Below are 27,652 nucleotides of genomic sequence, written 5' to 3' on the forward strand. Positions count from 1 at the left end.
TCTGAGTTGCAGGGGGATTTCGGATGGTGAGCTGCATTGCTGTTGTTTGGCTTCGCGTTCGTGGTCGTGCCTCATCTTCATGATGGGTGTCAGTTTGCTTCATGTATGGATTGGAGGGGTTTAAAGTGGCTAATGATGTAGCTGTGGTCTGGCTTCTGGTTTGTGATCGTGCCTCATCATCGGTGTGGGTTTGGGTTTGCTTTTTGCGTGGATGTGTGGTGGTGACATCCTGTGTGGTTTTCGTGAGTGTGGGTCTGGTGTCATTCTTTGTGTTAGGAACTCATTTGTCACTAAGGGTGGGTTTCCAAATGTCTGTTAGGCGGGAGGTATCATCTCGTTTATTCATGCTGTGTGGGCATTTTTCTATCTCGATGGCTTCTCTGATTATTCTGTTATTAAAGTGTTCAGTTTTGATAATATAGTATATAATGTTTGACTATAATTTTCTTACTGTTTATTTTGGGACTGTGGTTTGTTTTTTCATCAAAAGAAAATATTGCCATACTTTTACTAGTAGAATTTTGTTGTAAATTTGTGATTTTTTTCAATGTGATATACAAATTGACAAATAAGAAAAAATAAAATAGAAATAAACCACAAATGCTTCTGCTTCTGCTTAAATCAATTTCATAATTCAGCAAATGAAGCCATACTAACAAATGAACAGCCCCATATTGTCATATGTTCATCCTTGAATCTGCTGTAGCATTTAAAAAATAGCTCACATGAGAATGACATCATATAGGTATTCAAAATATTGAATACTGTACCAAATAGATGTCCAGTTATTTTTTTTCTAAACTTGAATTTAATAAGGGACACTCTATAAATAAGGGTCACCTTATAATCATTATGAACTAGGTAATCTAAGAAATTTCTAATTTATTCTGAGGAATTGTTTCCAAGAAATGATTTGCATATATTCTTGTGTTTCAGATTGGGGAATTTTTGTATTTGGTGGAGGGTATATGTGATTTGCCATTACCTTCAAGCCTAATTCAAATGGACAGCTCAAATATTTTGTACATTAACAGCACATGTGAAGGTAAGGGGCAGACTTTAAATTTTGAGGTGCAATGAAGTTTTTACAGTAGCAAGAAGAGTTGCTGTTTGATGTGTGTGTGTGTGTGTGTGTGTGTGTTCTTCAGCTAAGGTACTTTAATTGTAAGGTACTTACTACCATATGAGAACTTTGTGCTCGTGCTAATATCTAATAACCAGATATTGTTTCAATATTTCATATCATTTTTCTTTTTACTAGTTATAGTCTCTTTTCTAGCTGTCTCAGCATAGCCATATTTGGTCATGAAAATTAGTGCAAGTAGTAAAAGCTATTTGTGACTATTATATAAGTGAATGGTCTGAAACTTGGAAACATTTCGGAAATGTGTCTTGTTCAAGCTACCTGAAATAATTTTGAAGTAAAAAAAAGCTAAAAAAATATTATTCTTAGAAAATAAAAAGGTGAAATACTTTTAAATATATTTGTATTAGACTGAAATTTAATTTGGTTTATCAAAATTAAATTGGCTTTGTTCAATTGAACTTTTCTAAGAATGCTGCCACAGTATTTATTGGTGGTTGATATGACCACAAACTGGTATCCATAGAAGAAATAGCCAGAGAGAAAGAAAGGTTACTAAACAGAAATTGTAATTCTCAAAGATAATGACTTGTATAGCCTTCATTCCCTTTGCATGGATTCATGCAACAAATTGTCTTGAAAGAACTACAATTACTGCCCAAGAGACTTTTCTGTCATGAATTTTGATTCAGACATAGTTTTGTATGCCAATTTAATGAAGGCTAAACAATCTTGTCAGTAAGAGACTGATAATCATGGAGTTACTGTGTACTAGGTTTCTCCAAAAAAAGGCTTACTGTACATTGACACAGTTGTAGCAAAGAGAAATATATCTACAGATCTGAGTACAATTGATTTAAAGACATATAGCATTGCCAACAGGATATGCAGTGCCTCTTAACAGTTTACAGTACTTGACCTGTCTCTCTTTAATACATCAATTCTTTTACAGTCCGAATTTACTTTGTTTTCATAGGTTTGAATAGCTGTTTCAGTTGTAATCCTGAAAGTGACTTTGTCAACTGCATACCTACATGATCTTTGGTCTATGTATGTCATGCATCAATCACTACACATTTTTCATAGTTTTGCTCTGTTTTTATGTTTTGAAATGATTACATCAAAATATACATGACTTCATTTTGACACATTTAAAGTGTACTTATTTGTTGTGGTGGAAAGTATATTTTATTCTTTTTTATTTTGTATTTAAAAGTTCTTCACACCCCTCTTTCACATCCTTACTCAATCTTAAAAGCACTCACTTTTTTGTTTAAACGTTTTAAATCAGTTTTCTCAAACTGATGTTCAATTGAATAATTAAAGTGTGTATTATAAGTGAAAATTGTCAACTTTTTTCAATGGCATTTATTAATCTGTTTCATGAATCTGCTATTTCACATTTTAACTATTATGGAAAACTTCACATTTATACACTACTAAAACATTCATGTTTGTCTGTATGTAATCGTTAACTTGAAAAATAGCGCATCGCATGACAGTTTTTGAACCAAGGTACCTCAAGTGGGCTAACTTACAGAATGCATCCAAAATCCAGGACCCATGATTCTCATGAAATTGAAATTTGACAAATTTTATAAAACATTTTATGACATAAATATTATCATAAAACGTTTTGACATAGTAAAGTTAAAAATGTCATAAAACTTTTCCTATGATCAATTTCTGGTGTTTGAATGTGCTGTACAATTCAATATGGGCTATTTTTAAGGCAAGTGCATCTCTGAAATTTTCCTTCAAATTTTAAGAGTTTTCTAGTGAAGGCAGTACATTAGAGGCTCTGCCATTATTGAAGATATTGAGGAATCGGGTAAGGAAATATCTCTGAAAGGATGACCCAAGGTTTCCTATTTGGTCTTTAAGGGAACAGAAGCCTTGTTAAAAGTCTGCAACATTGGTTGTTGACTATACTGAACCTGTCCATTATTTCCAACTTTATGTTAAAGAAGCAAAAAAAAAGTTAGTGCTATTCTAAATTTAATACTGGCACATGCAAATTAACTTGCACAAACAGAATTTTACTGGGTAGTTTATGATGCTGCTTCACTTTCCTACCAGCATTAGAGCAACAGAGAGGAGGCACAGCATGACTTTATAGTGATGAATCTTTCTTGCTTGCTCGCCGTCTCCTCTGTGAGTTGTGAATAAAAGGGCAGATGACAAATGATTTCATTACAGGTCAGAGAGAAATGCCACCAGTTCTTTATCTGAAGTGTCACCTTACTGATATACTTAGAGAAAAGCTGAAGATCCCTTTGATCAATGAAGCTAGAGAGAAAGCATTGGCTATTGCAGCACAGCAACGTATGTCTGCTCTGGAATATGAGCGAAGAAGGGCCACAGGAACACTTGAGAGCAGTAGCGTTCGAGTTGCAGTTGCAGCTTTGGGATTGTCAAGAGTTGAGGTGAAAATGCTAATTATTTAAAATACGACTGTAATTTTGCTTCGTACATTACCTTTAAAACTGCTAGCTAAGCAGATTTTTATTGCACATAAAACAGACCGAAAAGGGACCTTATCCTCCTTTTGCACCTCTTATCTATCTTTTGGACTCTAGTTTTCTTTCTTCTGTTACAAAATCACGAAAGCTTTAAAAAGATTGGATTTCTTTTAACCATAATGCTGCAAAATGGAACATTTATGACTTTTTCTTATACTGCTATTTCAGAAAAGTCTTAAAAAGAATTAAAGAACGTGTTGCTGTCATATGTGCAATTTCATGGCATATGTATCTTAGCCAAAACAAGTCTGATTGAATTGGATTTACTAATGAAGTCTAGTGGATAATAATGTTTAGGCCCCCTTTGGAATAATTTATAAATAATAATATATTAAAATTAATATACTTGTCTCTCCTGAGTTTAAATGGGCTATGGTTTTGATAATTTTCTAAGTTTGTAAGAAATTCTGTATTCATTTATTCTAACTTTTTGATATATCATCCAATGGGGGATGTTTAAACAAGATATTCAAGATTTCTCAGCCATTAATTTCTGCTATTCAAAGGTGTATTCTTAACATAATCACATATTTTTCTTTGAATCTTGTTTCTAAAAATTCTTTTACATCATTATTAAATCTATGTTTTACAGAAAGATGCTCTGCACAACTATCCTTTATTCTCTGAAAAATGTATTGAATATAATGTTGAAGCGAGCATGCCTGAGTGTTTTGAAATTCCTTCAAAAATATATATACCCGTGTTAGCCTCAAGCAGAGTTAATTCCTCAAAAGCTAGAAAACAAGACCATTGGCTTGATAAAGCAGGTAAGAAGCATCAAATTAGTTCAACTAAAAATTAACATTTAGGTGCCATCTGATCCAGGAACAAAATTTATCTAACATTACTTAAAGGTGCCACCTACTGTACTGCAATTTTTTATCCTAAGCTTTGTATAGCAAAGAGATACCCCGTGAGTAGTACATATCCAGTACTGGACAGAAAGAAATCAGTTTGGAGTTGTTTATGAGTCATTAGGACTAATGTAGGCTACAAGATAGTTATCTAATTTTCCACCAAAATCTCCCCAGTTCTGGGATAATAACCCATACTAGTGCTTGATTAATTTTATTTCAGATTAGACAGATGGGGATGTCATAATCATTATGTAATTGTTATCTTTTCACAAGTATCAGCAAGGTACAGGCATTCCTTGACATACAACTGCAATGATTCTGCCTATTATGGTTGCCTTGCTTAACCACCCCCTACCCCATGCTCTCCTTGATGTGGCTGATAAATGAATGTGAGAGTTGTAAAGTGGAGCACAGGTACCTCAGTGGTGGGAGAGGCACATGGAGGTCCAGTGCAGACCCAGGCCTGCTACCATAGGCCTCCTAAGGCCTCCTCAGCTCTCAAGATACCCCATATTCTACTTCCCACCCCTTGGCAGGCCTTCCCAGTCTGCAAACCTTCTCCTCCCATTGATTCACCATAGGTCTTTCCCTCCTCCAATGGTTCTATGTAGGCTTTATTTCCCCTACTATGTCCCTGTAGGCATTTTCCCCCTCCTACTGGGTCGCAGTAGGTCTCTCTTTCTCACACCAGGTCTCTGCAGGCCTTTTTCACCTCCCCCTGGTTCCTCACAGGCTTTTATCTCCCCCACTGGGTCCCCATAGGCCTTAGGCCTAATTTCTCACCCCATCAGGCCCCATGCTCTCCTCACTTATCTTTTGAAGAGCTCCAGGGCCTACAACACTGGAATGGATTGCTTCATTGCACAGACTTTGGAAGTGGTCACTATGTTCCCAGCTACCAGAGTTCATTTGACAGCTGGGAACATGGTAGTCACGTCTGGAATTATGTTGCATGCAACAAAAAGCATTAAGTCCTATTAAAAATGAATCCTTTTAAAAAAAAACTTTGGGAGAAAAATAAAATAAAAAATGGGGTAGAAGAGTTGTATTAAACTTAGATAAAGATGTATCCTCTATAAATTATTAATGAACTTTATTTACTTCAACATATTAACTGTGTCAAAAATTGCTCATATAGTTAGATAAATTAAGAGTGCATTGTATTAAAAAAGTTCTTATATTGAAGTATTAGCATTTGTTTTAATTTGGATGTTTTCTGTGCTCCTGTTTAAACAAAAAGAGACAGTTATAACCTTATTCAAGCAAAATTTATTTATGAGCCAGGAATATGGATATTAGTTGTACTGCTTCTCTAATTGACAAATCTGAGTATTTTTGTGAGAGATAGCCAGTGAGGATAATAACTTGATGAAAAAAATAGAAACAAGGTAATTCATGAATTAGCAGGTCATAATCTTACCTTTAGGAGACAAGAAGCTGATTTTTTTCTGATAAATTTGAACCTTAGGTGCAATCTGTAATCTGATAGCTAGTGATAGCATGATAGTAACGTTGGAGACATAATATAATGGTGTATTATTCTCCTTAAATAATAGTTCACTGAGGGAAACTATTAAATACAAAAACGATTATATCCACTAGCTTGCACATGTCTGCTGTAAAAATCTTAACTTGTGACTGAATTTTAATTTGAAAAGGTCCATTTACCAGTGAAGATATTATAAGAAATTATTCTAATCACAAATTAGCAATGAAAATTGTGCAACAAAGTAGTAGACCAACAAGAAGGAGCAATTTACTGTATAAAGCTGATCAAACTCATGAGCAAAGTAAAAAAGATTAAAAACAATATGAGAACTAGCAATGGTAAGGTGTATATTATATATACATTTGTATATATAATATACAGGTGTATATATATATATATACATATATATATATATATATATATATATATATATATATATATATATGAGAACTAGCAATGGTAAGGTGTATATTATATATACATTTGTATATATAATATACAGGTGTATATATATACATATATACAAGATTTGCTCCTAGAAGCAAGAAGCCGAAAACACCAGCCTGAAGATGACGAATGGGATTTTGTCGAATTGTTGCCAAGACACTTCCAATTTGACGTGGGAGAAAACCCGAATAACCAAAGACCTATGTACAAACACCCACGAAAACCTCAGAAAAACATACACACACACACACACACACACACGCACACACATGTATATGTATGTAGGTCTTTGGTTATTCGGGTTATTCAAAAAACAAATATATATGTATCATTATATATACCATATACTAAGATTTATTTTTTCAACGTATAAGTTGCCCCAATTCTCCACATATCTCTAGGTGTTGTATAACAAGGAATAAAACTCCAGTATTAGTGTAGAGGCATATACTCTCCTATCCTGAGGTCTGTTTAAAAGCCCACTATTAGGGCTTCCCTAAATTAAAACAATCAAGGCCATGTGGTCTTTAGGCCATTAGGCAAAGACAGCCACAGAAATGACACATTTTTGAGGCCCCAAAATTTATATAACGGTGAGACATGGAACATGCTCCTTCTAAGTTTAGAACAATGGTGCAGGAATCCAGCCTTGGTTTTTTCCCAATAGATTGTCATGTTGAGGGAGAAAATGCTAACTTTTCCTACGTTTACTCAGTCTAATAAACTTGTTTCTGATTCACAGAACAAATATAAAAATGGCTCATCTTTATATTTGTCTTCTGGATGGAAATAATTGTTAAAGGAAATGTGTACTTTAACATCTTCTTTCCAATGAACAAATTTATTATAATTTGCTTATATCGATCAATAATTTTTTTTAATACAGGTTTTCCATATAACATTAATATCACTTGTTAGCTGTCATGGTTCTGATAGATGAAACCCATCAAAAGAACTTCAAGGCAAAATTCTTCCTTAAAGAACATTTTATTCAGGAAACAAAGTATCAGCACTACATAGCTGAATCCCAAAAATAAATTCCCTTCCCCCCCCCCCCCCCCCCGATACAGAGTAACAAAGTGCAATTCCCACCTCCAATAAACTGTCATAAATCACATTCCCCAATTAGTTAAAAGCGTGGGTTTTCTCCTCAGCCCACCAAAACATTATCAGTTTGTCCTTGGGTTCCCACGGCAACGTTATTATCATGACTAGCTGAGCTTTTATCCCAACCCCCCTGCTGCACCTATTTCTTAAAGGAAGAAAAAGCATAGTAAAGGAGAAGAGAAAATGGCTGCATTTTCAACAGTTGTCAGATGGGAACATCCAATGTTAGCAGCGTTAACATTAGCTTTTTTCTATGTTGTAATGCTGCTATCTCCATGTTATATTACATCATTTCAAGTCAAGTTCCTAAGTCAGGGGTCTTCAAACTTGGCCCTTTTATGACTTGTGGACTTCAACTCCCAGAATTCCTCAGCCAGCGTGCCTGGCTGAGGAATTCTGGGAGCTGAAGTCCACAAGTCATAAAAGGACCAAGTTTGAAGACCCCTGTCCTAAGTTATTGGCTTTTTTTGGTAAGTGAGGCCACTTTCACAAAAGCATTTGAAGTCATTGTTTATATTTTTGTAATTGGACAATTGTACATTGAACTGCACAGTGCTGAGATCCTAATTTTTTCATGGTCTTAATAGAAATCCCATTAATGTATGCTGTTAACCAAACTTTTCAGTCCCAAAGTTCATATAAATTGCTTGTTACATTTTGGCAGTTTTGTATATACATCCTACCTCTAGAGTAGCACTCTTATAAACACCAGAACTTAATTACTGAAACCATATCATCTGTGTCTCCCTCTTCTTCCCAGCTATTGTGATTTCTACCTTTGGATCACCACTGTCATTTCTGAAGCAGGAATCCAGTGGTATGTTTCCCACTGATTAGGTCATTGTGCTGGTATTTGACTGATATTCAGGGAAATTGGTCAAATGTGCTTTATGCAAACCATCTCTTTTTGTGTTCAAATATTGATTAGGATTGCTCTAAACAATATTATTGTACTAGCCTCGGTCTACAACAAGTAACTTATACAGATAGTCCTTGACTTACAACTGTAATTATGGTTTGAAGTTACAGTGGCTTCAGAACTTTCTTATGACACATTCTGGAAGTTACAGTTGTTTCACCACCACACATGATTGCAATTTGGATGCTTGGCAACTAGCTCAGGTTTATGACAATTGCAGTGTCTTGTGGTCAGGTGATCATCATTTGCAACCTTCTCAGCCACTTTCCAACAAGCAAAGTCAATTGAGGAAGCCAGCTTAGCTTAACAACCACCTGATTTGGTAAACTACCGTAGTAAATTCTAGTCCCAGTTATGGTAGTAAGTTGAAGAATGCTCGTAACAATAAACATGAATGAGCATCGGAAGACAACAGTAACAGCTATTAAGACTGACTCCTGTTGCTAATTTCAACAGTCTTCTGCATATTCAAATTGTCAAATTGACTAAATCAATTTCTAATCAAATTTTGTTTTCATTTTCATATATTCTAGCCAGATGCATAAAGTGCACTTTCTAATTAGCTTCTGAAAAGTTTCATGCATCCCAGAAATGTTTATAATGCTTAAGTATGGAATTTAACTTTAAACTTTAACTTTTTCCCTCTACAGAAGATGATGCAATTGAACTTCCTCTAATATTTAAGCCTCAGTATGCTGGCCGATATCCTTGCCATATCCTTCTGGAATCTAAATATGACATCCGCCTCTTTAAGATAGAATGTGTGGTGAACACAGATACCTACGAGGCTGAACTAGAGTTTGTAACTCCAGCATATCAAGCAGTGATACAGGACATCCCAATAGTATGTCTTTTTTTACTTTATAAAAGTTAAATATGACATATTAAATAAATTAAATATTACTATAGTCAAGATGCTATTCTGAAAACTAACAAACTAAAATACAATTATGCAAAAAATATCAACCCTTTTTTCTATAATTAGTATTTAATTAAGGGAGTAAGTTCATATTCATGGTAGCAGCAGGAAGAAACAGAAGATTTTTATCCCTTCTCTTTATTGCATTCAAAACATCTGTCTGATTTCAACTAAACTATGAAATCATTCTAGCAATATAATGATATATTTACTGTACAACTCAATCCAATATAGGTTTATTCGAACCATATATTTTCTACAAGTTTAAACTTGAATTCTCATTCATGTTGTTTCTAGCAACATTTCAGCACATTAACTACAATATTTTATATCAGGTCCTCTCTCTTCGCTCTCTTCTGTCAATATTAGCTGAAAGATGTTAATCTTTCATAGTAAATATTTTTTGTTATTTTACCAATTACAGCAATAATTTGGCAGTTTATGTAAAGATCAAAATATCTAAAATCATAGTATCTTGTTATTGCAATACTGAATTGAGATTTTTTTCTGTGCTGTTCCTTAATAGTTCTTATATGTCTTGCACCTCATAAAATATCAACTGCTTTCATATTTTAGACTAATCTGAGTCAACAAAATTGGAAACTTAAAGCAGATTTAAAAGGATACTGTTTTTATGGTCCTCCTGTTATATATGTAGTTCCTGGTGAAACAACTCTGTATCCTCTCATGTTCAAGCCAACTGCTGAATGTTTAACTATGGTAAGAAATTAAAGCATTGCTTGTGTGTGGTTTTTTGGTCCTTTGGCATGATATTCGCTTGCACTTATGACAAGAGTATTTTAATCATATATGCATCATATGCTAATAGTGACTATAAACCAGACTAAAGTAGCATGCAATTTGTAAATATATGTAAGCACATATAAAATAAAATCTAAACCCAGAGCTTATAAAATGTTTTCTATAGCCATCTCTATTTCAGTTTATCTTTTGATCATTCACTAAATTATTAACTCTTTGATTACATTAACACAGAGAGATAATCCAGAATTTCAGGAATCAGCATATAGTATTGACAAGCTATGTGCTGATATAGCACATATGTTAATATCCACTTGCTGCTCCCATTCTTAGGTGCAGCTAAAATAACCAGAAATTCAGAAATTCATTTTTTGTGGTGTCTGGCCTTTGGACCCTTATCCTTCCCAGATATTAGATTGGATCCCAACATTATCTCTTTTTTTAAGGGCTTAAAGATGTGGTTTTATTATCAAGTTTGGAGATCCAGGTGTTTGGTATAGCTTATGTAGTAACTTAATTGCTGTTGTGATATTTGTAACTTGTCTGCTGACTGTACTTGTATAGTTTTTATATAATGTTTAATTCCTGCTAGATGCTAAGAATCATGAATTTGAGATGGGCAGCAGCCATATAAATTGAAATAATTAATAAAGGCGCTTATCTGCTCCTGACAATACCAAGGAAGTCCTTCTTGGGTGTAGTATTACCTGGACAGTCTAGGTTTATAGGCTAGGTTGTATGGATGTGTCCGTAATAATAAGAAGGTTGGTGAGCATATTCATAATATAAGGAGAAAAGAACAGAATGCATACGTGAAAGTACAGTTTCTTTTCTCGCTCTCTGTTCTGAAGCAAGGTCTCCCCAAAATCCAAATGGGTCTCTCCTTGATAGCCTTCTGAAAGGACTTGGAAGCCTGATTGTTCTCCTAAGCCTCGGGATGTGTGGATGGATTCCAGTTTTAGAGAGCCATTTGTATGTTACTGGGACTGCCATCTTATAACTACCTTGGACAAAGTAGTTCTCTATTTACCACCATTCCTTTAGCAACTGTTCAAACTTACAGTGACGTTGCAAAAAGTGTCTTATGACAGCTCCTCACACTTTAAACCATCACAGGATCCCCATGATCAAGTGATCAAAATTTGGGCAAACGAAATCAGTGGGGGAAACTGAATTTGCTTAACCATCATATAATTCACTTAACAACTGGGGTGATTTACTTAATAACCATGGCAAAAAAAGTTTGTAAAATCAAGCACAACTTATTTAATAATCACCTCGGTTAGCAACAGAAGTCCTGGTCTCAACTGTGGTTGTTAATAGATGACTATCTGTAATTTTTTTTGGGGGGGGGAGTGTTAATTTTTATTCTTATTGCTTTTTTTGTTTTGCAAAAATGTATTTTGCCCTGATAATAAATGTTCCATTTCTTTTCTATAATCATAGGGGCAGCTTACTTTACAAAATGAAGCAGATGGTACGGACCATATCTTTCTCTTGAAAGGAATTGCAACAAAACCATTGGCACTGGATCATATTAAGATAGATTGCCAAGTTAGACAAATTATACAGAAAGTCATAATGGTGCCAAATTTTACCAAGAATGAATTGATATACAAGGTATATATGTCAGCTGGAATGAGACTGTATAATTGCTTTACAGAATGTTCAGTCTAATAAATATACAATGAAACCTCACGTAACGGACCCTCTTTTAGCAGACTTTGGATGTAGAAACTAAATTGCTCCACAGACATCCCCCTGAAATAATAGACAAGTCTATTGCTTGTGACATAATCTAAATGACTCTGGTAAATTTAAACTGGTTTTATATCATTCAAGCTGATTTGTATCATATTATTTGCAAATGATGCAAATAACTTCATTTCTGATGATCTGTGCAATGATGTCAGTGATATAATATATGAAGCACTGGGCTTTCAGAAATAAAAGGTATTCTATTCATCCAACTAGTTTGAGATTCCTTGATCTTTATTATTAATTAAGTCATCTTCCATCTTGTGATCCTTTATATGCTCAGAGTAGTAAAATAATAGAAATAAAATTTAATATTTTTCTCTCTTTTCATAACATCTTCTCAAAAATCAGAAGATTTGTCTTCAAAACCAAAAATAAGAAATGGCTCAATTGTGTATTTGTGTTTGTTTATTTTTAATATTTTAATACAGTATTAAATGCAGGAACTAGTTTGTTTTGGTGGTTAAGGCATCAGGCTAGAAACCAGGAGACCGTAAGTTCTAATCCCACCTTAGACACAAAGCCAACTAAGTAAGCTTGGACCAGTCACTCTCTCTCAGCCCTAGGAAGTAGATATTGACAAATCAGTTCTAGAATTTTTCCAAGAGAACTTGTGGGGATTTTTCCAGGCAATCACGAAGAATCAACATCGACTTGAGGGTGTTCACGAACACACACACACACACACACACCACCACCACCACCACCACCAAACCCAAAACTTATTCAATGCATGTTTAATAAAATGTTTATATTCTTCCAACCTCCCAACTAGTGAACAATTTTAACATACTTACTTTCTATAAACTTACACAATTCTCAATTAGATATAATTTTAGACATTTTAAAGATGCTAGTATGTTCGAAAGATTAAATAATTGCAGGGCATAGCCACCACCTTTAGAATGTACAGAATATATGTCCTTTTCATCTGCTGTTAATTATCAATCTGGTATATGACACAGAATTTGGTCCTTGGCATAAGATAGCCCAGAACCTTAAATTCAATGAAATTGCCTTCAGATTGTCTTGTTATCGCTTCTATTCCATGTTTATATTTTTACCTGCAATCCCACTCAAGTAGCTGACCTTAAAGATTTTGTTAACTATGAAGGAAAGTTTTAAACCATTGGATACAAGTTGGGTGGCAAATAAATTTCATAAATAATAAAGATAAATCAATATTTATGTTCTGCACAATGATTAAGCAGGAAAAAAACTGTCAAATATCAGGACAGTACAATGTTTTAAGTGCAATAGAAGAGGTTTGCTCAAATTTGCCTTGTTGCTGGCTTATAAGAACATTGTGTATAGTATGTTTATTTGGTGGAATAGCTTTTTTAGTGCAAAGTATACTTATTGCAATAACAAAAGCAAGTACCAGGGGGACTTATGATAAGTAATAGTCAACTGCTGCAATTATCTGGTTTTTCACATGCACCTGTAATGATATTAAAAGAAATTTAACTACTATTAATCTTTTAGCTTAGAAATTATTGCAGAACGCTGCAAATATATATTTTCCAAGCAAATTTTTCTGAATATACAGCTTAGACCAGTGATGGGGAAAAGATTCTGTGTTGTCAATAGCTTAGTCTTTGGCAAAGCCTGGGAAGATTGGTCTGCTTTCCTTATTGCCAAAGGCTCCTGTTAATTGGTGAAAAACTGACATCCAGAAATACTTAGTCTCTTTCATTACCGTATTAGAAAAATGAAAAATCTATTCGACTTTTATACTTTAAATTATTATTTTTATATTATAATCTGACATTGGTCTCAATTCCAGCCATAAATAGGTTTAGATCTGAGGTTATTGATATTAAGGATATAATTTTTCTAGTGCAAGAGTTGCCTTTGATTTTTGAGTGCTATGCTCGGGGCCTGCATTAGAAGAAAGATAATACAGTTAAAGCAAATTAAATCAGATTTATTTCATTTTAATTTATACTTAATTATCTAGTTAAAATATTTCTCCTAGTCATATATTCAATAATTTTTCTCATTCTTAAACAATTAAAATTTTAACTTTTGTAGATCTTTAGGATGTGTATTTTTAGGAGCTTTCAAGAGCTGCATGATGTCTTGAGGTTTTAGGCTGCCTACCTCTAGTTTACATTATTTTATTTGTATCAATTACGCATGTTATCTATCCCCTGAGAAAACAGTTTTTAACACTAGAGTGGAAAGAAGAAAAATATTCTTTTAACATAATGAATACACACATACACACACACTTAACATACATACACACATACCTCTAAAGTATCACTTCGTAATTTTTTTGTGACAAATGTCAATTAAAATGATGTTTGTATGTATGTTTACATTATGCATATAGAAGTATATAGAGTATTTCTTGCTTTTTAAATTTATTGTATGATTTTAAAGTGTTAGAAAAAAATCTTGATCTTGCAAGCTTTACTTTGTCAGAATATTTCAAAAGTTATTACAGTGGTACCTCGGTACTTATTGTTAATTGGTTCCAGGAGGTGTGATGATACCAAAAATGATGAGTACCAAACAATTTTTTTTCCCATAAGGAATAATATAGTGAGTCACAAAGTAGCTGACACCAACAAGTTCTAGCTTATGCATTTAGTACCAAACAAACAATGAGTGTCGGGACAAAATGTTCACATTGAAATGCCTTAAGTATCAAATTCAGTGAGTTTCAAAGCAGCTGTGTACCAAGGTACCACTGTATATCTAAATGTGATAGATTTGAAATGACACCCTAGAAATTCTTTCCTTCATACAATAATCAATTAAGTTGGAGTACAAGATCTAGATGATTACTAGATTGCAGCAAAATGATCAAGGTGATAGCAGCAACAAGCTACCTTTGCAATGTAGTTATTTGCCCTTTTATAGTAAAAGACCTGGTAGTTCTTATTAAACATGGTAGAAAAATACTGGCATTTGAACTCATTTTAAGAGCAAAATTTTCTATATTATTTCAGGAAAATTGTAATGGAGCTTTTTTTTCCTGGTCCTATTAGGTATCTTCAGATCTTTCCATAGTGAGTGGTGAAATGACTTTGAAGGTAGAACCTGAGGATACAGCTGCCTATACGCTGAATATATTTCCAAGGAAACGGGGAAAATTTAATGGTATGTTTTAAATTTAACCTAGTGTTAGATTACAACTATGGGATAATTAACAAGGAATGCTAACTACTCATTACATTATCTGATCTCTAACCTGTTCTGTTTTTCAAAAAATCAATTACAAAAGCTTTTCCTTTTTCCTGTTTTAAAGCCCATTAAATATAATTCTAATCTAGAACATATGTTTCCCAGAGTTTAGAAAAACTATTTTTCATTTCTTTTATCCAGCCCATTGTCTCTTCTGGCCTGTTGCTTTTCATCATGTTGAACTTGGTTTGTATCATTTACCGTATGTCTCTTGTGATTTGATTACTTCTTTCATAGACGTTTTTCTGCTATATTTGTCACAGCGGTTCTTAGCGCTAAAGAGGGTAATCATTTTTTAAATAAAATAGCAACCTTCTTGATGAGTAGCAATATCTGTAGAAAAAGCCATTACTTGTCTTCTGAGATTCTCGTGATTTCCTTACCAGTAATGTCAGTTATTTTGAGCAAAACTGACCATACTTATCAAAATATATATACCCTTTTAAAGTTATGTCATAATACTTCGCCATACTTTAAAACACTGACTGATGTTGATTACTCAAAAGAAGGAAATCTTTAGTTTACCATTCAAATATTTACCCATTCTGCAAATGGGAAATAACAAACTTCAAAAACATTGTAATGTTTTATTGGGCTTATAGTCTCAGTCAGACACTGGAACATTTTTAAAATATGACTTTTTTGCATGTGAAAATAAGTAATGGGTTAGTTGTCTAGTTTTCCATCCTCTTTCCATTGCAGCCATTATATTTTTCTTCTCCTCTCCTTTTTAACTGAAAGTGCAAAATGAGAAATTGGACTGATGCTTTGTCGCTGTCTCCTTTATATTTCTGCAAACCTATGTTTCCTTTTCTTTTTATATTTATACTTGACCTGTTTTTAACTGGTCTGAGTGCTCCTAGCACCTAATTGATAAGAAATGATTTTATTTTTTCCCCTGAGAAGATGAATTTGAAAAAGGTTTTTTTTTTTTTTACTTTAATTCCCAGAATTCTTCTTCACAATCACTATAATGTCTTTAAGGGAAAAAAATCCTCCATGGTGGCTCACTGGGACATCTACAGCAGAGAAATTATTCCATTCCCCCTCTTTTCTTACTGCAGAAGAAAATATGTTTAGTGTTAATTGCTAAAAAAATTGGCAGGAGAACAGTTTTCCTCTGGGAACTGGGAATTCCTCTAGGATTTCTAATTTATTGTTAACCAACCTTAAAAAGTTGTTGAAGAGGCATTTCGTATTAATGCAGATAGCTTTGGACAGCTAGCAACAAATTTCTGTTGCTATATATTTTTTCCAATTCTAATTACCAAAATGGATAGTTCATTTTCTAAAATCTGTTTGATATGTAATGAGCAGATCATTATTTCATATCTGATGGTGATGTTGCAAAATTCAACAGTTCTAGAAATTGACTCATACTGGAATGAAACAACTTTTGCCACAATGAAATAAATCTTAAAAAGTGAATCCAATTTTCACCTTCTATATTTTTTTAAAACTTTACTGTACCATATATTCCTTACATTTTTACTAAGTTAATTTTGTAAATGTTAATTGTTTCAAGGTTATTATGTGGTTTTTCTGGAAAAGCTGTTAGCAAAACATCTCATAACTGAAGGTTATTCATGTTAGCTAGATTAACAAATAATAAACCTTTCTTAAGTTCATATAGTCCTTAATGACTTGTTGAAGAACAAAAACCTGTTCTCCACATTACCTACCTGGCATAATGTCACATTACACTTCCCAGGTTTTGTTCATTATCACCTCCTGTATTATTTCAGTCAGAATTCTATCAAATGCGTCTGTAAGTTTACCTTACAAACTAATTACCCTGTATTTTTTGCATTCATTCTTGGTACACATTCCTCTGCATAGTCTCTGCCTTTTACAACTCTTAACTATTCCTTGCTCTGTAACTACATCCTTTTTTATACATATACATTATAAAATATTTTCATGTCTTTTTCGCAGCATTTGTTTTCTTACATGGCTTTCCCTCCTTATCCACAGTCTGTTTAACTTCATCCACCAAGTATTATTTGTCTTATATTCCATTCTATGTATTTCTGTGGAATTTTATTTTTCCCAAGCAAATGTGTGTAATGGGCAGAGGAATAACCTTGAATAACTGGATAGCAACCAAGACAATGGTCAGACAAAAGAAATATCAAAACTCAATTTGAATTAAAATTTTGGATATTCTTCTGTAATTAAGCACAATATCAGCATTGAGATGAAGATAGCAATTGATCTTATGAAACAGATTCTTTCGTTAATAGAACATCTGGTAACTATTTGCTTAGGTATAATTGTATTTGTTGCTGAAGAGAGAGAACATCAGCAGTATCAACAAAACTCCTTACTGGAGGAGCCAGATGGTGTTCAGTACTCTCAGAAATCATCAACAGAGAAGCTTGAAACAGGCAATGGGGCAAACAGTGGTAGGTTTCTTTAATAGTCGTTTTATTAGTCTGCTTAAATGTTCTATCATCAGTCATTTTGCATTGAAATACTTATTTTATATGTCAAATCAGATTCTCCTTAAATAATGCATTTTGCCTGATTCTACGACAAATATCTATTTGTTGTGCAGAAAACTTGTTTATTTTTCAATGTATAATCAGATTGTATAATCAGTTTTTTTCTAGTGTTATAAAATTAGCATTTCTTTTCATTAAGAATATTGAATATGAGCATAAGTTTCAAAGGTTTCTTTGGATATTAACTGAAATGTTTATATGGTCAGTATATACAAATATAAATTAGCATTCTAGTACAAATAAACTGGGAATGCTTCTTGGACAGTAAATATTGTATGGCATGAATATTAACTATTTTGTTATTTTTCAATTTTAATATGCAGTCTTTGTTTGCATTTAACATTTATGGCTCATAATCAATATAGGAGTCTTGGGATAATCCTGAGCCACATTCTCATCTTAAATAGAAGGATATTATTTAACAGAAACTCCTTTATCTTCTGCACTTGAGGAAACTGTAGAAATTTTAAGAAACATACCTTCAGGACCATATAGAGTCCAGCTTATTTTACCAACCAAAAACCTCATGTGATTTCCCCCCCTCTTTCTAACCGTCGTCCTAGTATTCTCTCCTGATTATTTCGAAGAGTTTGAAATGGAAAATGTGCTTTATTGTAACCTTGGGACTTGGGCCTAGCTGGAATTGTAACACTTCATTAAGATCTTCTGACATCTATTTAGCCATGCAAGAATATATTCTGGCTTAATGTCAGACCTGCCTTAATTTGAACCTTTAAGCAAGAACAACCTTTAACTCCATTTGTTGAGAAAGGTCAAATGAAATACAGTAGAGTAAAGCCAGAACTGAAAAGTGCACCCCAAAATTCCCAAGTGTAACTTCCCCCACTTTAAGTCCATCCCCCTGCTGGTCCCCATTGTCTAATCAAATTCAAAGCGATTGTTTTTGGAATGGTTGATTCACACATGGGCTGGAATATAGCTGGGGTCTGTTTTCAGCTGTCTGACCTTGAAGTCACATCTCTGGGTGAAAAGAGTGAACTCTTCCTTACCTCTGAATCCTCCCCCCTCCTAGCGGGAGTTCATGGCAGACTGCATCAAGCGATAGCAGAGAACAAGTGTGAGATGGCAGTTCTGACAGAGATGGGTGGAATGGTTGGGAGCTGTAGTATTAAATAATGAATATCAAGAAATAAATTTTGAGACAAGCAAAAATGGTTATATATAAGAGCATCCTTCGCCCTCCTTTTTGTATTGAAGTAAGAATTGAGGATGTCAAAAAATCATAAAAGTAGTTTGAATGGAGTGCTCATGGGAAACTAACTGTGTATGAAAAAAAAGGAACAATATGGACAATGCAGAATGAATGCAGAATGCAAAATGAATGACTGCTCATTATGAAGAAAGTATGTTAAAGTAATTTCATTCTACAGAAAAAATAAGGATCAGGTAATATTAAGTGACTTGGGGAGAATTGCTAACATTCTGGAAGATAGATTCAAGATTCAGAAGGATCTTGACAGACTTGAGCATTGGGTCCTATGCCAAAAGATGCAGTTTCAATGGCTAGAAAATTAGTATCTTGCATTTAGACAGGAAAAAACAGATGCACAGGTACAGGCTAGAGCCAGGCAGTACTGGCTCAGTAATGCCTATGAGAAGAATGTAGGGTCCTGGTAGACCACTGCTTAAGTATGAAGTAGGAATATGCTGCAACTGCTCAAAAAAACCCATAGTCTTGGGCTGCATCAACAGAGGTAGAGTATCAAGATCAAAGTAAGTAATGGTACCACTCTATATTGCACCAATGAGGCCATAATTGGGATGCTGTATCCAGTTCTGGTCATCACAATATAAAAAAGATGCTGAAGCCCTGGAAAGAATGGAGAAAAGAGCACCAAAGATCATAAGAAGTATGGAGGCTAAATCCTATGATGAACAGCTAAAGAAACTAATTATGTTTAGCTTAACAAAGAGAAGACTGAAGGAAAACATGATTGCTGTCTTCCAATACTTGAATGGCTGCTACAGAGAAGATGGTATCAATTTATTTTCTATAACATCTGTGGACAGGATAAGAAGCAGTGGGTGAAAACTTGTCAGAGATAGCTCCAACTTGGAAATAAGGAGGAATTTTCTGACAGTGAGAACATTAAGCAGTGGAACAGGCTGCTTCTGAAGATGTGGGTGCTTCATTGTTGGAGGTTTTTAACAAAAGATTGTATAATTATTTGTCTGATATGGTATTAGGACTCTTGCTTTGAACAGAGAGTTGGACTAAAAGATCTTTAAGGTCCCTTCCAACTTTAGGATTGTTTGTTTCTATGGGTGAGCCTGCCATTATAAATATAAATCGGCTATATAAATCAAATAAATAAGGAAATACATTTGTGTTTGTGTATGTGTATGTGAGAGAAAGAGAGAGGGAGAGGGAGAGGGAGAGAGAGAGAGAGAGAGAGAGAGAGAGAGAGAGAGAGAGAGAAGGTGCTTCATTGTTTAAGACAGGGGTGTCAAATTGCCGGCACGTGAGCTGGTTGCATCAGGCAGAGGCCGCGCCCATCCCAGCTCTGGCAATGCGAAAAAAGTTGTGATACATCATGACACATCACGTGATGTGGTGAGTTTGACACCTGTGGTTTAAGGCATCTGATGTTCACCACTCAGATGACATATTGACTCTAGAAAGCACATAGTGGTTTAGGGCTTCCAGCCTATATTCCAGTGTGTATAATTTAATTAATATAGTGACTGGTACTGTCACAATCCTAAGAAAATAAATCTCTCAAATCATTCTATTCCTTGGCAGTGTATTTGAAATACTCAGGATACTTCAAAAAGAGCTATGATAATTTAAATACTAAAATGCTAAAATGTGCTTGAAATGCTTCAGCCAAAACTCAGGACCTTCCTTCCTTCCTAGAATACAAGTCATCATGCTGTAAAGTGTGGTTCTCCTTGGAAATACATAGTATGCCAGCACAGCCAGAAAAAACTCTGAAGGTTGAATGTGCAGTTTTGGTAAGTCAGCTTTCATTAATAATTCCGGGAAGTATATTTTAGTTGTATGGTGAATTGTGATTTTACTGATGAGGCAGGATTCCTATTTTCTGTCTTCCAGGAATCCCCTTATTTTAGAAAGATGTCAAATTACTGCTGTGTTTTATGGTGTAAAAAAAAAAAAAGGAAAAGTGCTTCGACAAGTGCCTTGATATTCTTTTATTATACAGTTTAAGTCTTTTCTTAAACCCCATCATCTAAGACTATAGAATAATTTACTGTAGTCTGAAGCTTCTTTATCCTTATTGTGGGATAATTCTGTAAAATGTTATATTTTCTAATCCATCATGAACTTTTTAAAGACAGTACAGTGAATATTACTTTAAAAAGTAAGAAAAATTATAGGATTGTGTGCACTTTCTATACATTCATCTATCCTTCAATGTATTGCTCGTTTTGAATCAATTTTTAATTTTAATATAATTTCTATATTGGCGCAGTGGTTAGAATGCAGTATTGCAGGATAACTCTGTCCACAGCCTGGATTTTGATCCTGATAGGCTCAATTTTGATTCGGCCTTCCATCTTTCTGAGCTTAGTAAAATGAGGACCCATATTGTTGGGGGCAATATGCTGATATTTGTAAACCGCTCAGAGATGGCTGAAAAGCACTATGAGGTGGTATATAAGTCTAAGTGTTATGGCTATAACTACTGATTATTCTATTTTGCAAATTATTGGGATTGAAGTCCAAATATCCACAGGACATCTGAGTTGTTGCTACAGTTGTTATATATGTTTTTACATTATATAGTTGTTATATATAATGTTTTTATTTCTAGATATGTTGGGCTTTTTAAACGTTCTATTATATAGTATATGATTCAGGACTGTTCACCAATAGATTTTTTTTCTGAAATAAATTTCAGAAAGGAGGTAAGAAATCTTGTGCCAGGATTACACAGAGGGATTAGCATAGAAATTTCATATATATAAGAAATGTCTTCTTATCATAAAAATGTCAGGCTCAGAAAAACTCAAAAAATCTTGCTATTTCATGAAAAATATAGAAACTGATAAGAAAATGTTAATGAGAATAAAATCAAATGAGAACTGATGGTTATTGTCAGAGGACAAGAAGGGACAGGAACTTCCTAGACAAGGCATACATCTCTTCTCTACTTACAGTGATAGTTAATACATATATTGTAGGAAAAGAGCCACATTAGAGCAGCAAAAAAAAATCAGAAAGAATAAAGTTTTGTGATTGCTTTCCATCATAATTCTTAAAGTACTTTTGTTTTTTGTTTAGCTGATGTAAGAATGTTAATGCTGAAAATGTTATTTTTATTACAATAAAATCTGTATAGAGAAACAACTGCATTAATTTATCTTGCCAGTTCATAAGAAGCAACTATCAAAAAGAGAAATACACCATCCCTAGAGAGAGAAAACTTTGATTAATACAGAATAACTGCTAAAGATTACTATAATCAGTTCTCTGATATATCACTTTAGGCCTAGCATTAATCAGTACATAATTATCTTCAAATGCAAGCTGAAAAGACCAAAAATATGGTAACTAGAATATATTATTCACTATATACCTTATATGGATATTTAAGAAAAGGAATTGCTTAATGTGCTATATGTATGTACACATATATGCAGATTTTTAATTTGCTTTTTAAATATAAAAATATTCTGTTGATTTTTTATTCTGAATACTATAAATAAATGAATAGTATAGTCTCAGTTTTTAAATTCATAGAGAAGAAGCTTGTTTTAAACACTTTCAAACACAAATCCATAATACTTGTTTTTTTCTGTATTAAATTGCTCCAATTAATAACTCATTACTGAATAAGAAGTTGGAATAGCTACAAGGTCTCCCCCCCCCCCCCCGTTTCAATATGCAGTAACTCTTGGTAACCAGAATAATATCAGACTTGATTTTGAGGACAGCTACATTAAATGCATCATCAGATTGAAAACATATTAATGATCACAAATATAAGGATTTGTTTTTTTAAAAAAATAATTTTGTTTGCTGAATAATGCAACAGACTTTCATCGTTAGTCATTCAGTCATGTCTGACCTTTGGCCACTCTATAGATCAGCACACTTCATGCCCCTCTGTCTCACATTGCCTCCTTCCTCTCCACTGTGGTCATCCAGGTGTCATTCTTTAGAGTGTCCAGCCAGTGGGTACTACAATGGCCCCTTCTCCTTTTTCCTCTGATCACTCCCAGCATGATTTGCTTTTCGAATGAATCAGCTCTCATGACATGACCAAAGTATGATAGCCTCTGTTTGGTGATCTTTTTGGCAATGTTTTTGGTGAGGGTCGGTCTAGGACAGTGGTTCTCAACCTGTGGGTCGGGACCCCATTTGGGGTCGGACGACCATTTCATGGGGGTCGCCAAACAATGCAATCCGCCATTTTCCCCCCTTTTCCTTAGCTGTGCTACTCCCTTTTATTCTGTTGGCTTTTGAAAGCCAATAGAATAGACTCTCTTGAATAGAGTCTAATTCATTCGAAAAGCAAATCATGCTGGGAGTGATCAGAGGAAAAAGGAGAAGGGGCCATTGTAGTACTGTAATGGAAGAAATGAATTTTGGTGAAAATATATTACAAGCCCTTAAGGTAATATATCAAAAACAAACAGCACAACTTATTGTTAATGGAGGTCTTTCGGAGGTTTTCACAATAGAGAAAGGTACTAGACAGGGGTGTCCTTTATCGCCATTGTTGTTTGTTTTAACATTGGAAATATTATTGATCAAAATTCGAGAGTCTCAGGAAATTAAAGGAATATATGTTAATAAAAAAGAATATAAGTTAAGAGCTTTTGCGGATGACTTGGTTGTTACTTTGTCGCAACCTGATTATTCTGTAGTAAACTTATTACAGTTGATTCATCATTATGGCTTGGTCTCGGGTTTTAAGATTAATGTAAATAAGACCAAAATTTTACCTAAAAATATGTCTAGTCAGGAGAAGCAGATTTTGACTAACCTGACGGGTTTTGAGATTGTTAATAAGGTAAAATATTTGGGGGTGATGTTGTCTGTTTCTAATGTAAAATTATTTAAAAATAATTATGAAAGGTTGTGGGTCAGGGTACAGAAGGACTTGAAGAACTGGGAAAAGTTGCAATTATCCCTCATGGGAAGAATTGCAGTGATAAAAATGAATATTTTACCCAAGTTTCTTTTTCTGTTTCAAATGTTACCAATTTTGAAAAATGAGATTAATTTAAATGAGTGGCAGAAGGGTCTTAATAAATTTATCTGGGCAGGGAAAAAGCCAAGGGTTAAGTTTAAAATTATGCAAGACTTCCGTGAGAGGGGTGGACTTAAGGTACCAAATTTGAAATTATATTATGATGCGGTGGTTTTAACACTAATCAGTGATTGGGTAAATTTGACAAATTCTGAGATACTTTATCTAGAGGGATGGGATTTACTTTATGGGTGGCATGCCTATTTAATATTCAATAAAAAAATGGATTGGGCTTTTAAATCTCATATCTTAAGAATTTCTTTACTTAGGATTTGGAGAAAATATTATAAAAGTGATTTCAAAGTACCATTATGGGCTATACCTTGGCATGCGATAGAAGCAATAAAAAGAGGGGTTAAAATGGATATGGTGTCTTACAGACAGTTACTTAAATGGGATGGACAAAACTGGCAATTAAAATCACGGGAAGAGTTAGCGCAAGAAAACTTTATTTATTCTTGGTTCCAATATAGGCAATTATTAGACAGATGGAAGATGGATTGTAAGGTGGGTTTTCTTAGAGAAGATGAAAATCTTATCAAGCAAGTGAAGGATTCAAGACAAACCCACATTAAGAGAATTTATGCGGTTTTAGTTGAATTGGATTCAGAAACGGAACTAATTAAAGATTGTATGATAAGATGGGCGCAGAATTTTGGTGAGCCAGTCTCATTGGACACCTGGGAAAATATTTGGGTGAGAAATGTCAAATTTACACAAGCACAGAACTTAAGGGAGAATTTTTATAAAATGTTTTATAGATGGCACCTTGATCCACAAAAAATGTCTTATATGTACCCTGACGTGCAACCCAAATGTTGGAGATGTGGTTATAAGGAGGCTTCCTATTATCATATTTGGTGGTCATGCAGAGAGATAAAAGCATTTTGGATCAAAATATGGTGGAATATCCAGAGAATTTTTAGAAGGAGGGTAAAATTTACTCCGCAATTATTTTTGTTAGGTATTGTTACAGATTGTGATACAAAGGAGGTTGTTTTGATGTTAAATTTGATTACAGCCGCTAGGCTGTTAGTAGGACAATATTGGAAGAAGGAATCTTTGCCTACATTGCAGGAATGGTTTCTTAAAGTAGCTTATCTGGCGGAAATGGCAAAGATTTCGGCTTTCTTAAAGCAACAAACGCAAGAGAAGTTTCTTGCTGTTTGGGATAAATGGATAAAATTTATACAATTTAGATTGGGTATACAAAAATATTATATAGTTTTTTCATAAGTTTTATTTTTATATATATTATAGATAATCTTTTTATATATATAAATATAAAGTTCTTAATTTAATTTTTATTTTTACTTCTTAAGCCTATATTCTGCTCTGGGAAGCTCAGGGGGGGGGGAAGGGAGGGGGGGGTTTTGGGAGGGGTGGGGGTTTTTTTTTTATATATATGTATTGTTTAGTTTTATTTTTTTGTATATGTTGTCTCTTGTTTTGTATTCTTTTTTCTTTTTTGTAAAATTTATAAAACTTTTAATAAAAAAAAAAAAAAAAAAAAAAAAAAAAAAGCCAATAGGAATTGTCCAGGCTGTCTCTCCCTGCTGAGCCCGCCAAAAGTCCCATTCTGCAAACGATGCTGCACCAGTTGAGTAGTCCTCGACTTACGACCAGTTGATTAGTCCTCAATTTACGACCGGTTGGGGGTCGCGGCATTAAAAAGGTTGAGAACCACTGGTCTAGGACTACTTTGTTATATTTGCAGTCCATGGCATGTGTAATAGTCTTCTCCAGTATCACAGTTCAAAGACATTTACCCTTTTCCTATCTTCCTTTTTCAGAGTCCAGGTTTCGTAGCCATAAGCAGCAATTGGAAAAATTATTGTGTTAACTAATCTACATTTGGTTGTGAGGCCAACGTTTTTACTCTTTCAGACGTTATTCATACCAGACATTGCCGTTCTTCCGAGTGCTATATGCCTTCTGATCTCAGGGATGCAGTCACCACTTTGGTTGATTTTAGAGCCCAGGAAGATGAATCCCTTTACTGTTCCGATGATGAAATAGGCCCCCAAGGCCTTGCTGACGCACTAAGATACCTCATGCTTCCCTCTCCCTTCCTGAAGTGCTGGACTCACTTACCTTGAAAAGATCTATCTCCTCTCTGCCGCGGTTTCTGCCTTTGAGGGAGAGGAGAGTCAATGGAAGCTCCTGGGTGCCCGTAATATCATGGGAGTCCAGGCACTGATCCTCTTTTGCACTGAATGGGAGCCTGAACTCTTGCAGTGTTTGCTCCTGCCCCCAACTCCTTTCTGCCACTGCCAGAACAATTTTTACCAGGATGGAGATTTTGGGGAAATTAGAAGCCTCGCTTTATGGCTCTGCTTTTGCCAGAAAAAGCTATTTCTCAAGCCCCTTCCTGGTGAAAATAGAGCCAAAGAGCAAGGTGTGCTTGCTCTGGAGGCTTGTTTTCATCAGGAAGGGGCTAGAGAAATGGCTTTTTCTGGCAAAAACAAGCCTGCGAGCCCTGATGCTGGCAGAGTGAGGTAGCGGTAGCCAGAGCAGACTCTTCCACATCTCTCCTCACTTCCCCAAAGCCTCCTTTCACTAACCTTTCCAGCTCCGTCTCCGCCACCAAGTGCAGAGCAACAAAAGAAGTTTGTAGGACTATGGGTAAATAAAAAATTCAATCAGACCTTCCAACTTTGTAAGATTTTTTTTTCCGCAAAAAGTTAGAAGGTAGGATTGATCTTTTTTTTTAGTCCTTTTGTTGCCCTGCACACGGAGAGTGGAGCTGGAAAAGAGGTTAGGGAAGGAATGTAGTTGCCCTGGGGTAGGGATTAGGATTTGGCATTGTGGATGCCCTGGGATGTGGTGGGGGTTAGGATTTGTTTTAGCACCTATGGAGTGCTTCCAAATGCAGGGACTGGCTGCATTTGGGAGTGCTGTATAGGCGCTGAAAGACTTTTTATCCCAACGGAGATCTGGCAGAGACTGCAAGCTCCGTATGCCTGGAATGGGGCACTTGAGAAACAGAGTGCTCCTTTCCATGCAGTCACACAAGGTGCTTCAAAATGCAGGGAATCCCTGCATTTTGAATAGCCCCACCAGAGCATAAACACTCCACAATCCATAATGCTAAATCCTATTCCCCCTCGCAGGAAAAAAAAAAAGATCTCGCAAAGTTGGAAGGCTTCTTTTGTTGCCCTGCACGCATTGGTGGAGAATGGAGTTGGAAAGGAGGTTAGTGAAGGGAGGCTTTGGGAAAGGGAGGGGAGAAGGAAGGATCTGCCCTGGCCACTGCTGCCTCAATCCGCCAGCATCAGGGCTTGAAGGCTTGTTTTCACTGGAAAAAGCCATTTTTTAAGCCCCTTCCTGATGAAAACAAGCTTCTGGAGCGAGCGTGTCTCGCTCTTTGGCTCCATTTTCACCAGGAAGAGGTTGAGAAATGGCTTTTTCTGGCTAAAACAGAGCCACAGAGTGAGGCGCTCTCGCTCCGGAGGCTTGTTTTTGCCAGGAAAAAGCCATTTCTCATGCCCCTTCCTGGTGAAAATGAAGCCAAAGTGCGCCTCACTCTTATTGAGAGAAATCCTGCTCTGCACCTCCATTTTCTTACACTCAGAGCAGACAAACTCAAGCCTGCCGCTCAAACACCTTTCATCTGAACGGAGACCTTCCAATCTCTCTCAGGTCTGCGTTTGGATAAAAAGTGTTTGAGTTTCTCCAGTCTGTCTCAAAGGAAGAAACCAGAGGTGCAGAGCAGGATTGCTTTCTAGAAGATGCAGGTGCTCTGCTCTGTGCCTCCGTTTCCTTTCACTTGGAGCAAAGAAACTTAAGCTGCTGCTGCTCAGTGAGTGAGGGAGGAGGAGGAGGAGAAGAGTGGTGAGGATTTGTG

At 35.1% G+C, this 27,652-nt stretch overlaps 1 protein-coding gene across 1 annotated transcript in view; it reads left to right on the forward strand.

The window, feature by feature from the left end:
* CFAP47 (cilia and flagella associated protein 47) overlaps nt 1-27,652 on the forward strand; it is a 184,418-nt gene that overhangs the window by 98,645 nt on the left and 58,121 nt on the right. The window contains exons 38-46 of the mRNA XM_039329589.1: nt 937-1,045; nt 3,284-3,510; nt 4,199-4,373; nt 9,076-9,269; nt 9,921-10,064; nt 11,553-11,726; nt 14,864-14,975; nt 17,327-17,464; nt 20,442-20,539. Coding sequence (XP_039185523.1) covers nt 937-1,045; nt 3,284-3,510; nt 4,199-4,373; nt 9,076-9,269; nt 9,921-10,064; nt 11,553-11,726; nt 14,864-14,975; nt 17,327-17,464; nt 20,442-20,539 — 1,371 coding nt within the window. The remainder of the gene's footprint in view (nt 1-936; nt 1,046-3,283; nt 3,511-4,198; nt 4,374-9,075; nt 9,270-9,920; nt 10,065-11,552; nt 11,727-14,863; nt 14,976-17,326; nt 17,465-20,441; nt 20,540-27,652) is intronic.

The sequence above is a fragment of the Crotalus tigris genome, unplaced genomic scaffold (assembly GCF_016545835.1).
Source record: "Crotalus tigris isolate CLP2741 ecotype Arizona unplaced genomic scaffold, ASM1654583v1 scf7180000024401.5802323, whole genome shotgun sequence".
NCBI classification, from domain to species: Eukaryota; Metazoa; Chordata; class Lepidosauria; order Squamata; family Viperidae; genus Crotalus; species Crotalus tigris.